The sequence below is a fragment of the Mesitornis unicolor genome, unplaced genomic scaffold (assembly GCF_000695765.1).
Source record: "Mesitornis unicolor isolate BGI_N332 unplaced genomic scaffold, ASM69576v1 scaffold29136, whole genome shotgun sequence".
NCBI lineage: Eukaryota > Metazoa > Chordata > Aves > Mesitornithiformes > Mesitornithidae > Mesitornis > Mesitornis unicolor.
The window spans coordinates 50937-64045 of record NW_010189449.1 but is presented as its reverse complement, the minus strand read 5'-3'; the positions used below and the strand labels follow the sequence as shown (position 1 = coordinate 64045).

The 13109-nt window shown below is 40.1% G+C and overlaps 1 protein-coding gene across 1 annotated transcript in view; it reads right to left on the bottom strand.

Moving 5' to 3' along the window:
• Positions 1–1267: 1267 nt before the first annotated feature.
• LOC104541923 (neural-cadherin-like) overlaps positions 1268–13109 on the bottom strand; it is a 47290-nt gene continuing 35448 nt past the window's right edge. The window contains exons 25-32 of the mRNA XM_010186088.1: positions 12873–12996; positions 12141–12321; positions 11109–11275; positions 10105–10369; positions 8124–8304; positions 6917–7161; positions 4104–4258; positions 1268–1681 (exon numbers count right to left, since the gene is read on the bottom strand). Of these exons, the coding sequence (XP_010184390.1) occupies positions 1268–1681; positions 4104–4258; positions 6917–7161; positions 8124–8304; positions 10105–10369; positions 11109–11275; positions 12141–12321; positions 12873–12996 (1732 nt within the window). The remainder of the gene's footprint in view (positions 1682–4103; positions 4259–6916; positions 7162–8123; positions 8305–10104; positions 10370–11108; positions 11276–12140; positions 12322–12872; positions 12997–13109) is intronic.

Below are 13109 nucleotides of genomic sequence, written 5' to 3'. Positions count from 1 at the left end.
TCTTCAGTGGATTATTATTTTCTACTAAAATGTATCTGGGGAAAACCTGTATTATTACGCTCTAGCATTCATGGTTTTCAGAAAATTATAATCTCTGAGTTATTAGATTTTTGGCAGCGTTTTCTTTATCACAGCATTTTAGTTTTAGAACTCCCAGTGCTGGGTGAAGTTTGTGGTTTTTTTTGGATACAGGAAAGACCTTCAGTCTTCTGACATCCTACAGACACTTGGTATTTTAATGACATCCAAGGGATGCTGGATTTTTCCTTCGCTGAAAATGCTCCTGTATCCCCAGCCAGCTCTCCCTGGCGAGGCATTACCTGGCTACAACTGGAGCTGGTCAGTGCTTCTGTGAAAACAGTCACTCTGCAGCCTCTCAAACCTTGTTCTGGCAACGCTGCTGTGAAAGGAGGTTTAGCAAAGCACAAGCGACAGGTTTGTAGATGCAAATGACATGGTTCAGGCTGGTTCTTCGTTTAGGCTCAGTTTAGTACCCCACAGGGAAAGAGAGATTATGGTGACCAGTGGTGTTTGCTACTGAAATTCCCAACTAGTGACTTCAGAGCTAGTGTCTCAGAAAACCTGGCCTTTTAAGAGAAGCTTTTAGTTGCAAGCAGCTGACTTGGTGTGTTGTGCCTGAATTCAGTTTCTGCGTTTATACAACAGTATAAAGGGATTCCATTAACTTACAACCAAAGTTAAAGCTCACCATCCATGCAGCTCTGTTCCTTTACCTGGGTCTGTGGACTCTCACCTGCGCTGTGCTCTATGAGCAGGTGCTGTACCTGAGGCTCAGTCAGGGGAACAAGGTGGATATAACACAACGTGGACTTCATCTCCACAAGAAAAAGACAATGTGGGGGTTTTTTCCAAGTAACTGCTAAAGATCCTACTGCAACCAGTACACACAGCATGCTTGCTTCATGCTTTGAGCACCTTCTTAGCTTATGTACACAGGATCTCTCAAAGAGTCCTTTATTAACTTAGTGACATAAAAAACTTTCTTAAACACTGTATGTGAATGACTAAATACCCCAACTTCTCCCTGTAAGTTTATAACCCCAAATGGAAATGTCTAGAATGTCTCAGGATTAGCTGCTACTACTAAATTTTTCAGTTAGATGCAAATTGTGGCTCATTAGTGGGAATTTGACAGCCTCTCATAACAGGAATAAAAAAAAGGGGGGGGACAGGTAGTACATAGCAAGAGCATGAAAAACTATCTCAACCTTGCTCCCAGAACTTTGCAAATAGTAGACTTGGTAACCTACAGGTCTTCTGCATCTGTGTGTGAGTACAGTTCACTCAGTTTCTCAAACTTTGGTCCCCACTCTTTAATGTCATCATACACTGTACCCTCCTCCAGCCCAGAGTAGCTCAGGGCACTGAGGCTGCTGGCAACCGAGCCCTCTCCTTCAGTGCAAAACACCCGCAGCGAGTCCTGGGGCACAGCCTGGGGGTGGCGGTCAGCATCTCTGACAACATCTGACAAGTACTGGCCAAAGTCTCCACCAGGAAAGGAGGCTTCTGTAGTCGCTGACATTTTGGTCTGCTCCCGCATGCTGGGGGGCGCATCGCTAAAGAACCTGTTCAGTTTTGTTGGCTTTTGTCTCTTCTTGCAGAGGGAGTAGGCTGGGCTGGGTTGAATAGACACCTGCAATTCGGCCATGTTGTATCCGTCCTGGAGTGAGAAACCATTCACGTTAAATTCGTATTCTCTATAGGTCCCAAAATTTCATGTTCTAGTGCAAATAAAGAAGGAACAACCCCCAGGCAGCCCATTTGGTGTGAACGCATGAGAGATTGGCTTGTTCAACTCACTCTGCTGCCTACAATGTGCCTAAAAAGCCAAAACCCACCAAGCAGATGAGGATGCATGAGGAACACCTGTGCAGCCTGCAGTCAGGTTCAAAATTGAGTCTGATTTCATATTAGAAGTTAAATAAAAATTATAGAAATGCCCCAAATTTTGTTCCGAAAGTCAGATCTGAACATTTTATCATTATTAAACACTGATACCACCTCTGGCAACAAAGGTGAGAAAGGATATTCACAGAGAGCATGTTAAAAGAAATCTTTCTGCATTTGTAGTTCAGCAGTTTGGGATGGGACTGTAAGACTAAATCCTGTTAGTGATGAACAATGCGAGACCTGCAGTGCAGATGCCTCTCTCAGGCTTGTTCCAAGTGTAAGCTACCCTGTGATCCCACGAGGGGCAGTTTGTACCAGCATGGCTACCAGTGTAATCAATAAAACATGGCAGCTTTTAGTCATATGAGATTTTATGGGATATTGTCCAAATACAGACTTCAGGATCATCCCTTCAGTGAACTGGGCGATATTAAACTCATCCTTCACTACTACCCGCTGTTCATTACAATGACACGTTCCTGCTGTTTGTACCCCATTCTTAGTTGGCATTCTACAAACCCAAATCGATCCTTGCCTCTAGCTCCAGAGCTGGCTCTTAACAACATTTGGTGTTTAGCTGCATTAAGTGCACACATAACAGTGCACATCTACTACAATTTTTATGAACTCCTCTAATTTCTCTGAGGGGTAGTTTTACTTCAGGTGCAGAAACTCCTTCATGAGACAGCCTCTTGTCCCTATAGTCCTACCTTCCACTGACATTGCAAAGACAAAACTCTTGCCCAAGCACCCTCGCGAACCTTCTGTTAAGGTAACATTAGAATACAATTAACGTATTGTAGTTAACTGTAGTATTTTGGGTTTTTTTAAAAATCCAGACAAAGAATTATGTATTAAAAACAATACTGGAAAGTTGTAGCTGCAATCCCAGCAACTGTAAAATTGGAGTCATTTAGGAACAGTATACAGAACCCCCAGAGGCTCCTCTCCGAGCAGCATTTCTTCAAGACAGTCTCAGATGAAGATCATCAAGTCACTAATTTCCTTCAGTGTTTAAATAAGGAGTGTATTTTAAGAACTCTCCAAAAGTAATTAAACATGTCATACAGTAACTGTGGATCTCAGTCTACAGAGGTGGGTGTAAAATTGCAAAGTGTTGCAGAGGAAGATAATCTTATTAGGGAAAACAGGATTTATGCATATAGCTGTCTATGTTACCACATGGAAAATATCCCTGTATTTATGATGTTCACACTAATTCATCAAGAAATTAAGGATACTCCACAATTAGAATGTAAAACACTCTGTATTTTTGTAACAGAACAATTCTTGAAGATATTTGGAATTTGGGGACAGGTCACATTTCAATTTTGTATTTTAATCACTGGCTTTGTTCATCCATCACATCAGTGCCCTGACTATTACTACCTCTGCAGAGTCACACCACCTTTCGAATCCATGAAATGAACACTTTCAAAGGTGGCAATGAAGTTCCTTACATTTTTTTAAACATGGCAAACATCTATGGGTCAGCAAATAATCTATTTAAATTACCCATCTATAATATCTGCACTTTTCTTTCAAAGTTCTGGCTTAAACTAACATGTAGAAATCCTTAAAACAGCTAGCAGAAATTACAATATTATCTGGTTTGGGTATAATCTGGTCTACTGTAAGTATAAACTCGGCTTGTGTTTACTAGTGTATTTCTCCCACAAGCAGAACAATGCAGAAAGGTTCTTCCACAACCCCCATGTGCTGCAGGGTTTAAGGGGAACAAATGCAGCACCTCAGTTTCTTACCAAGTCTGAATCACTGCTGTTATGAGCAGACTGCCCATAAGAGCAGTTCATGTCAGGCTCTCCAAGCCCGCAGTGATACAGCAGTAATTACCACTGAGAACCTCAGCACCTCCTGAGCCACGAAACCAGAAACATCAGTTCTGAGTCCTTTACTGCTAAACTTACGCTACAAACATTTTTAAATCTATATTCTCACAGGACCACTTGCTTTAAGACAAATTAAAAATTGATAGGCACTTATCTCCACTTAAGAAACATGCACCCTTGTGTACATAACCTTGCAAATAATTCATCTGCCAATTGCAGTAATGAATCAGCAGAACAAAGGCTAAGGGCCTCAGTTATATAGGAAAAGCCTAAAATACATTTTCATTAGTGTGGTGAGCCACCAGTCCCCTCTTAATTGTAGCGTAATACAATGATCCTTACTTGGTCCTGTTCCCCACCCCCTTCTTCATTGTAGTTGAGGATATTTTCTCTGATGTCCTCCAGATCCTCATGATGCGGAGATACGTGGTGAACTCCTCTGGTCAGACCTTTGTGACTCTTCCAGTGAGCCCACAAGAATACAGCACTGAACAGAGCTGTGTAAACACACAGGAGCAAAACAGAACAGCATTCAGCAACACACAAAACATTTATCTAGAAGTGCCGCAGGGTGGCTGGGGCAGCAGCCGTTCTGTGTGAGCGCTGCAGCACCGGTCTGCAGCCAGGGCCAGCAAGGCTGCAGTTCTGTTTCTCAGCAAATGTGTGATTTTTGCATTCTTCAATGTAGTAAGTGAACATCAAAGACTGAAGAAAAGGCCTTTAAAGAGCATTTTAAAATATCCTTTAAAGTACAACAATGAAGTTGTTTTAAGCACAACTAATTGAAGAACTTAATGACGCAAGTAGTGTTCAGAGAACTATCTAATGTTAAACTTTAGAACAGAAAACGTATACTAAAGAATAGCACTTAGGTAGCAGTGTGTTGACAGTAACAGATACACAGAAATTAAGCACAAGAAGACATGAGACAAAAGAGGAAATTACTTTTACACACTTTACTAGAAAAAAAATCAGGCACATTTTGCCTTAGCATCAATGGATTTATACATTTTTCTTAAATGCTTAGGTGTATTTTACACACTGGCAGTTGTAAAGCTTCAACATCAGATACTGAACATTATGTAAATAGAAACTTCTGTACCACTGTGGTACCAACTCTACAAAAATTGATAAAAGCTCACAGTAAGACCTCAAACCACTGGATACCGTTAACTAACAATACAGTGAATTGAAGAGACTCAAATCTCTTACAGAGTATCTGCACGGCAGTGCAGTTCTGTGGAGCAGCGTCTAGATGAGCCTGGGTCTGACACTGGTGCCCATGGAGGTCTATGCCCTCACTGTGCCATGTAGCTACCCCCTATGAGCTGAGTCAGTGCATTTGAGGTGTACTTACCTCGTCCTCCTTGCCCCTCCCTATTAACAGAACGTGTCATACAGATTTGCACACATGTAATAACTTTTTGACAGTCATTTTTTAGCTGAGCTGACTTTGAGATCATCTTTTAATGTTCTACGTCTGTCCTGGTCTTTTACAGTGACCATTAGTAGAAAGTCAACACTTAAGATTAACATAGCCAAGTTCCAAGAGTGTAACAAGAGTCTGAACCAGAAGTACCTCCACTGAAGACAGCATCTCCTCCATACAGATACCTGATTTTCTGCTGAGGATCACAAGATCCTGGCATTACACAGTGCTGTCGTTAAAAGCACTCTCTGAAGTTTATTGTTTCTTTGAGCCATAGTGTTAGCATTAGGGCAGCTGCAAGCTCTGAATCAGTGTCTTTAACTGAACAAAAGGAGCTGAAGTCTCCTCCTGACAGGGAGGGGTGGGGAAGGCTCAGTGATATCCAACCAACATGAAGCCACCCTTGTATTGATTTACCTACAGAACAGTTCCATATTTGAATTTAAAAGATGTAATCAGATGTCAGAAAAGCAGCTTTTCTAGTCTGTTGGAAACTTATAAACTTTAAAAGTTGCATAAATTAATAACTTCTAAGTGCATTACCACTTTCTGGAAGTTGTCTAAGAGAAAGGGCATCTGAAATTTTGAGAAGAAGGAATTTTATTAAAAATTCTCCTAAAAAAGTTACAGTTGTGTGATAATACAATTGTTAACTACATCTACTAAAATGTTCACAGTAGTGCACACCACTTGGTTAAAAAACACTGTTTCTGACTCATAATTTAGACCTGAAAGCTTAGGAGGATTGTTAGGTAGAAGATCTTGTTGCGTTTCTTCAGTCAAGTTCAGTCAAGCACAGGCAGCAACACAAAGTCAGCTCACAGTAAAACTGCTCTGACACAGCAAAACCCCCTCCTTTAACATCATCATCTCTGATCAGCTTCACCTAACTGGCATTCCAAAAGCTGTGAAACCAGTTAGCTGCCCACCTTATTTGCTGTTTGTATTTCCATGGCAAGTAGAGTATCTAGCAGCGTTGGGGAAAATGATGGCGTTTCAGGTGGCTACAGATAGATTCAAAATAGTCCACAATACAGTTTCATACTCTTACTATGACTTCTGAATGAAGCTTAATTAACACTGCAAGCCATGAGAAAAATCCTATGTCCCTACTCAGGCAAACTTTCCTGAAATTTGAATAACGAAGGAAGACTCAAAGATGTGATCCTTCCTCACTGGTGAGATCCGTCTTTGTCTTTCCTCTTCTTTTTGAGACCCATTGCCTAAGCCTGAAAATGGTTGGGAAAGCCAAAAGCAGCTGTTAGGGACTGTGACACAACTGGCAAGACACAAGAGGCTGCTCCCATCTGACCAAGGGTATTCCTATTGGGCACTGCATTTCTCCTAGACTGAAACATCTGTTTCATGCTCAGTAGTGTTTCACACAATGCTTATGTGGTAGTAATTTCCACTCTTGCTGTTCAATTGAATTTGCTTCCAATTATGCATCTGAACAGTTCCTTAGCAATGAAGTAAAAATGTGCAGAAAATAAAACTGCAAGAGCTTTCCATAGCTCTCAAATGTTGATTCATTTAGCAATACATGGACACAGGGATGAAAATAAATTACTGATGGAGCTGAGACCATGGCAAAGAAATGAAGGCAGAGTCATGTCTCCATTAGGAAACTGAGTTTGTCAGCAGGAGAATGAGATGATGAATAGTCAGGACAAGATGGATAAACGAGTTCACCAAAGGTAATACAAGATGTAGTTGCCATAACTACCTAACAATGCCAAAAAGCAAATGCAGATGGCAAACATGGAACTAAAGCTCAGGCCTGTATCCTTGTGAAAGATAGCCAGTGTGATTTCACAGTGACGTCCAGTGTAGCCATCAGGGCAGTGACATCGGAACTTGGTTGGTGACTGTGAGATGCAAGTGCCATAGTTACAGGGCCTCTGAGCACACGCAGTGTAGACACACTGTCTGCCCGTGGCATTCTCCATAATCATGTGTCCCGGAGGGCAACTGGAAAGATGGAAGGCAAAATGAAACCATTAAACTTTGAGAAAAGTAGGCATGAAAGACAGCATTTAAGACTTTAAAACAGTCTTTGGGGACACTCTGTATACAGTTTCTGAAGTAGCTAGAAGAAGTTACTTAGAATAATTACAGGATTGCAGTCTTTTCTGAAGCAGTCATAAAACAATGAGCTCCATGGCTTTAAACCCTTACACCTGGGGCTTCCAGCACTCCATAGTTCTGCTGGCTTCTGCAAGGTTACCCACATGAAAACAGAACTAGCTGGATTAGGGTCTGCAGTGCTGTCTAGGCAGCACAAGCTATGCTATGTTCTTTGTGTTTCCATCACAGTGAATTTCCAGGAAAAAAAAAAATCTCTAGAAAACTCCATTTGTGTGGACAGTGGCCATCAGTAACGCTTAAAGTGTCCATCTCCAGAGCACAACTTGAATTAGTATTGCTCTGAACTCAGCCCCAGCCACACACAAGAACTCTGTGCTTAATTCAAGTCGAGTGGCCCATAAGGGAACCGAGGTGACAGCTCAAGACTGTATAAGAAGTCAGGCACTAACAAAAGAAAGGATGGCTACGTTGCACAGCACGAGCTTCACCAGACAGCTGGCCGTGCCAGCGTTGCACTCCAACTAACAGACCCTCTTTTCCTGGTTTTAAGGGTTTACAAACATTTGTATTTGCTGCTATTCTTGAACATTTTCAGTTAAGACAGGCAGCTGACATTGTTACCAAATCAACGGAGATACAGTAATTACATCAGCTGAGGGTAGTACCTAAAAGCAGTGTTCTCTGAGTAACCTGGTGCCTATGCAGGCATCTAGCTTAGTGTTTCACTGCTGTTCAACCGATTTGGTAAGATTCCCAGCAGCAGCCTTCAAGTTGCACTCCTCTTCAGCATCCACCCTTTCCCACCTGAATCTGGAGGATTTTGTGCTTTTATTTCCACCAATTACCTGCATTCATGCATCATCCATAAATCAATACAAATGAATTCCTGGTTACAAGGGTTATTCCTACAAGCCTCTGAAGAACAGCCTTCTTTGACGCCTTGGGCACTTAGTACTGACACCAGCTCCTTCACGTGAGTATCCAGAGGGATCCTGTAGTTATTAAATCTGACATCTTTCATACAACCTGGGGCAAGGCACAAAGGGACTGTTTTAAAAGCCATTCAGCAAGAATCATTTGAATCAGCTGTAAGATCTGGCAGTTTATGTTTAACAAAGGATCCACGCTACCAAAGTTTAAATCTAGGACTGAATTTAGCTAAACTTTCATTGCATTCTTCATTTTTTGACTGGATCTGTTACAGTTTTCATCCAAATTCCCAGTGTTTCTCACAGGAACCAAGTGCTGCTGCAGGCCCCTATCTGCTTGTGTTTGAGACAGCAGAACGCATACCCCTTCACTACGTTTTCAATAGAGAAGTCCACATACTGTGGAAAATCTGTTACATACAGAAAATCTGTTGTATTCTTCAATGTGTACCAGTATAAATTGTGTTTGGTTGATTTTTAATTGTAGTTTACAGCTTGACTTTATAGAAGAACAAACCACAAATAATGCTGAAATATCCTTGGGTCACTGATAGAAATTTTGTACTGAAGACCTGTGACAATTTTGTGTGCACAAGATGCTTCAGCATAAAAGCATATAACTTGAAGTACATTTCATAATTAAGTATATTTTATAATTTCAAAGCCTCTAAAGTTTCAGCTGCTTAACAGTAACTTTAATTGTCCTAATTAAAATTATCTTCATTGACCATTTGACCTTTTAAATCTATTTACTTAAAAACAAATACTACTACTCCCATAAATAAAATTTCGAAATATGGTCCCTCATTCTCAGCATAAGCTTTAGTTATTGGAATATTTCTGGTGAAGCAATAGCAAACAATCTTTTTCTAAATCATTCATGAGACAGTTATGTTTTAAGTTGTTATTCTATTTAATGCATATACATTTTATACATTTTCTCCTTGCACTTTTGTGTTACTCACTGTAATACTTTTATCTGGTGAAAACATCACCACCTTGTTTCAAATGGATTTACTAGAACCTGGTTAAAGAGGTGAAAGGCACGGGAGAGGGAGGTGATAAAGATACCAGGCACATTCAACCAACTAATGGTGTACATCTTCTTTGTCAGCTGAAAAGATGTGCAGCGTAACTGTGGATTACTGACACTGTGATTTTAGGTGAGAGGTGAGTTGCCAGCTGAGGACAGAGTAAAAAGCTGTATAGATGTCTTAACCTTACATTTCTCTCTATTTCTCCTTCATGTAACTATTCAGTTTCCAGGCTGAAAACTGATTAGTTTGTTTTAAACAGATATCATGACTTTGTCCACTCAGTTGCTAAGAGTATAAATTGTTAGCTCTAACTCAATAAACCATTTCTAATTTTAGTTAATGCTTCAACTGAGTGACTGTAAAATCCAGTAATAGAAAGGTAGTGCATAAAGGTAATAAACCAGGATTTGTTGTGTGCTGTGTAATGCACGTAAAAAATAGAGACATTCCTTTCAGCGCAGGGACAGTTGTATTTAGTAGTGAGGGACAGCTGCAGAATGGACCAGATAGACCCACGTAACAAACCAGCACTGTGTGTCTATTGCAGTGAGCCGTTCACAGTACACCTGGGAGAAGCTTGTGGATCTCCAGTTACAAATACTCCACACACACTTGTGTGAAGAGGTTTCCATCTTTGTTCCAAGTCCAGCAGCTAACAGTATTTGCACATAATTCTCTGCTGTACCTTTTTCGTAGTCAGAACAGTTCATTTGTCCCTTTTGCAAAGTGTCATGCAAGAAATCTGTTTACTCTGGGCTCTACATAAACATGAAAGCTTCTCACAATATGCCCATGTAGTACTAATAAACCTTCATTTTCACACATCCATATTCTCAACAGTGAGATCAAGAATTCCTCACCTTGAAAACTCTTGTTTTGATTGAATGAGTAGGTGTTTCCAAGGACCAAGCTGCTGGGGTCAATCACAATCTCTTTGTATATTCCTGCTGCTTTCAGAACTTCTCTTTTCCCACCTCCTTCATAAAGGCGAAGAGTAAACTCATTTTCCTTTCTCTCCAGTGTGATATGATGCCATTCACCATTATCAATGTGGTAGGAGGGAAGGCTTACAGAATAGTCTCCATCACCCAGATTATATGAGACCACTAAGAATCCCTGAACAACCTTGTGGATAAGTAACAAAGTAATAAGAAAAGAAAAGTCATCACGACATTTTGTACTGACCTGTAACTGTCACATTACTTGAACTAAGGCTTGTGTGTAATCGTTAACCTTAAAGAATTTGTTTAAAATTAGGCTATATTTACACCGCATACACAAAGATAATTCAGGTGCTACTGAACTAGACAACCTAAATACTGGTAGCAGTGTACTCACAGTAGTGTGTAATTCACAATTGGACAAATCTATGGGGTTCTGCAAATAGTTGAAAATCTGAGCTGTCAGTGTAGAAGTGACAGCTCAAACAAACTTAGTTGAAGAGGTGACTCATCCAGTGGTATGTAAAAATTAACAGGTTGCCATTTTAGGAGTGACATAACTAGAAGAGCTGCAGGCACCTTTCTTGGCAGGGTCTGAACTATGGAAAACCAGCCACTTGTGAGCACAGCTGAATAGGACACCTGGGCAGGCACTACTCATCCTATTCTCTATAGCAAACTACACTTCACTGTTACTGGCAACAAATTCATTTGAAATCCAATAGGATAGCACAGTTGTTCAGTCAATATCTCAAGTGAAGGATCAGACCTGTGACTGTCCATTTAAAAAATTCCAAAGTTTTTGTGCTTAGCATAATGTTTTCGGTTCTACTTTGAACTCTCAAGCCAATGTTTCTCTGGGCTAACTATTCACTGGCATTGATTTCACTTTATGCTATTACTGTCTGGGATGCCTTGCTCACCTGTAGGGTGATGTGTTCATCCTTATTTCGAGACAACATGCTTGTGATGACACTGTCAGGCTGCCGTGTCCTAATCATGGCTTCAAACAGCGTCCTACGGGCAGGCACGCTGATGGGAAGCTGGTAGCGAATGTGACTTCCTGGCCCAAACGTATATTCTTTGGCAACTAAAAAGACATGAGAAAGACCTTTCTACAAAATGGTTTAGAGAGGGAAATATTTTGTTCCCATTATTTTCATAGTAAGAGTTGAAAGTTAAAGACAAAATTGTAATGTACAGCATGGATCCATGAGACATAACTTGTCTTTTGGGACACGTCCCTTTATCTATTTACACAAATTCCCCAGTCACTCTCCCACTTCATCTCCCTCTGTAAAGGTGATTGCCCTCCAGACTTCATCCTGCTAATGCTCCTCCTTCCAGTGCTCACACAGGATGACAGCAGGAAAGCAGCAGCTCTGACTGAGACAAAAGAAGAGACTGCAGACAAAATATTAAGCACAACAACCACTTTTCACTACCTATTATTTTATAGTTGTCTTTGCTGCAAAATTTGACTCCAAGAAGGCTAAAGAAGGGATCCTACCATACCAAAAGCACAGATCCTTAAGCCAATAGTCTCTTCCAGACATCAGCAGAGCAGTAATTTCCAGTTTCTGTTTTACAGTTCTAGTTCTACACAATAAGTGGTACTGGTGCACTCACATTTAAGTTTTAGGTTATTAGAGATTTCTGAAAGTGTTAACAGATGCACATTCAAAAAATTGTGATGAGAACACATAATTTTGTTCACAATTCTTTTGTCATACAGTCCCCATTATACAGTTATTGCACAAACACCCTCAGGACTAAAGAAATTATCTGATATTGAGAAAGTAATTTCTCAAAGGGAATTAGAAAAGAAATTGAAAGAATTGCAGGCAACTACACTGAAACACAATGCAAACATCAGAAACTGCCTCAGCAATCATTACATGCAAACATTTTAAGTTTTCTGTATTGTAAAATTGTAACAGAAAAACAGACTTCACCTTTATCACATCGATAGCCATAGTAACCTGGCAAACAGTGACAAGTAAAAGAGCCCCAGTCTCCAAGACACCTCCCATGAATACCACAGGAAGATGACCCCATGGTCTCACAGCTCCCATCCGTAAGTGTGCATCCAGGGAAGCTGTTCAGGGACTCTGCAGGAGACTGAAGGTCATATATCTTCAAGAGAAAATTGTGTGACACAAAAGACTATGTAAGAAACACTTATACTTCGTTCTTAAACCGAAATAAATACACCACATAACAGTCTGCTCTTCATCAGCATTGTTTAAGATGCTAAATTTGCTTTTTGACATTCAGGTTTCAACTTATCAAGACCATATTTTGCCTTTGAATAAATTCAACTGACTATGAAAGCAAAAAAACCTCTAATATGTCCTAACAAAGCAGACAGCTGGCATAAATACACCATTACACAACTGCCATTCAGAAGTTCCCTGAATGGGCAAAGAAGCTTAGAAGACAGCTGTATGAAGTAGGACACAGTTTCTGGCTCACAAATATATCTGTTTCTAATTGAGAAATAACTTTTCAAGGTGGTTATTCCAATTATGACAGAAAAATCCAGAATTTTCTTGTATTTTACACTGATGCACATGGGCATTGAAAGGCTTAACGGAAGCAAAAGTTTCATATATAATACAAATCTCCCAAAAATTTAATAAAGATGTTTACTCCTTTGCTAAAGCAAAATGTTGCACTTGTCTTACCTGAGTATCCAAGATGAAATTGCGCAAACAACCAGAAAAGTGTTTGTGTAGCAACTGTGGGTAGGAATATGGTAGTGATTCTTTTACACCACCCAGCTGTAGAACATGGTTCACATTCAAATACCTTTAAAAATTATATGAATAATAAAAATAGATGTGAATTTACCTCCAAACATAGGCATTATATAATAAGACAGATAAACATCTACACTGCATTTCCAAATAGTAAAAGCTTTA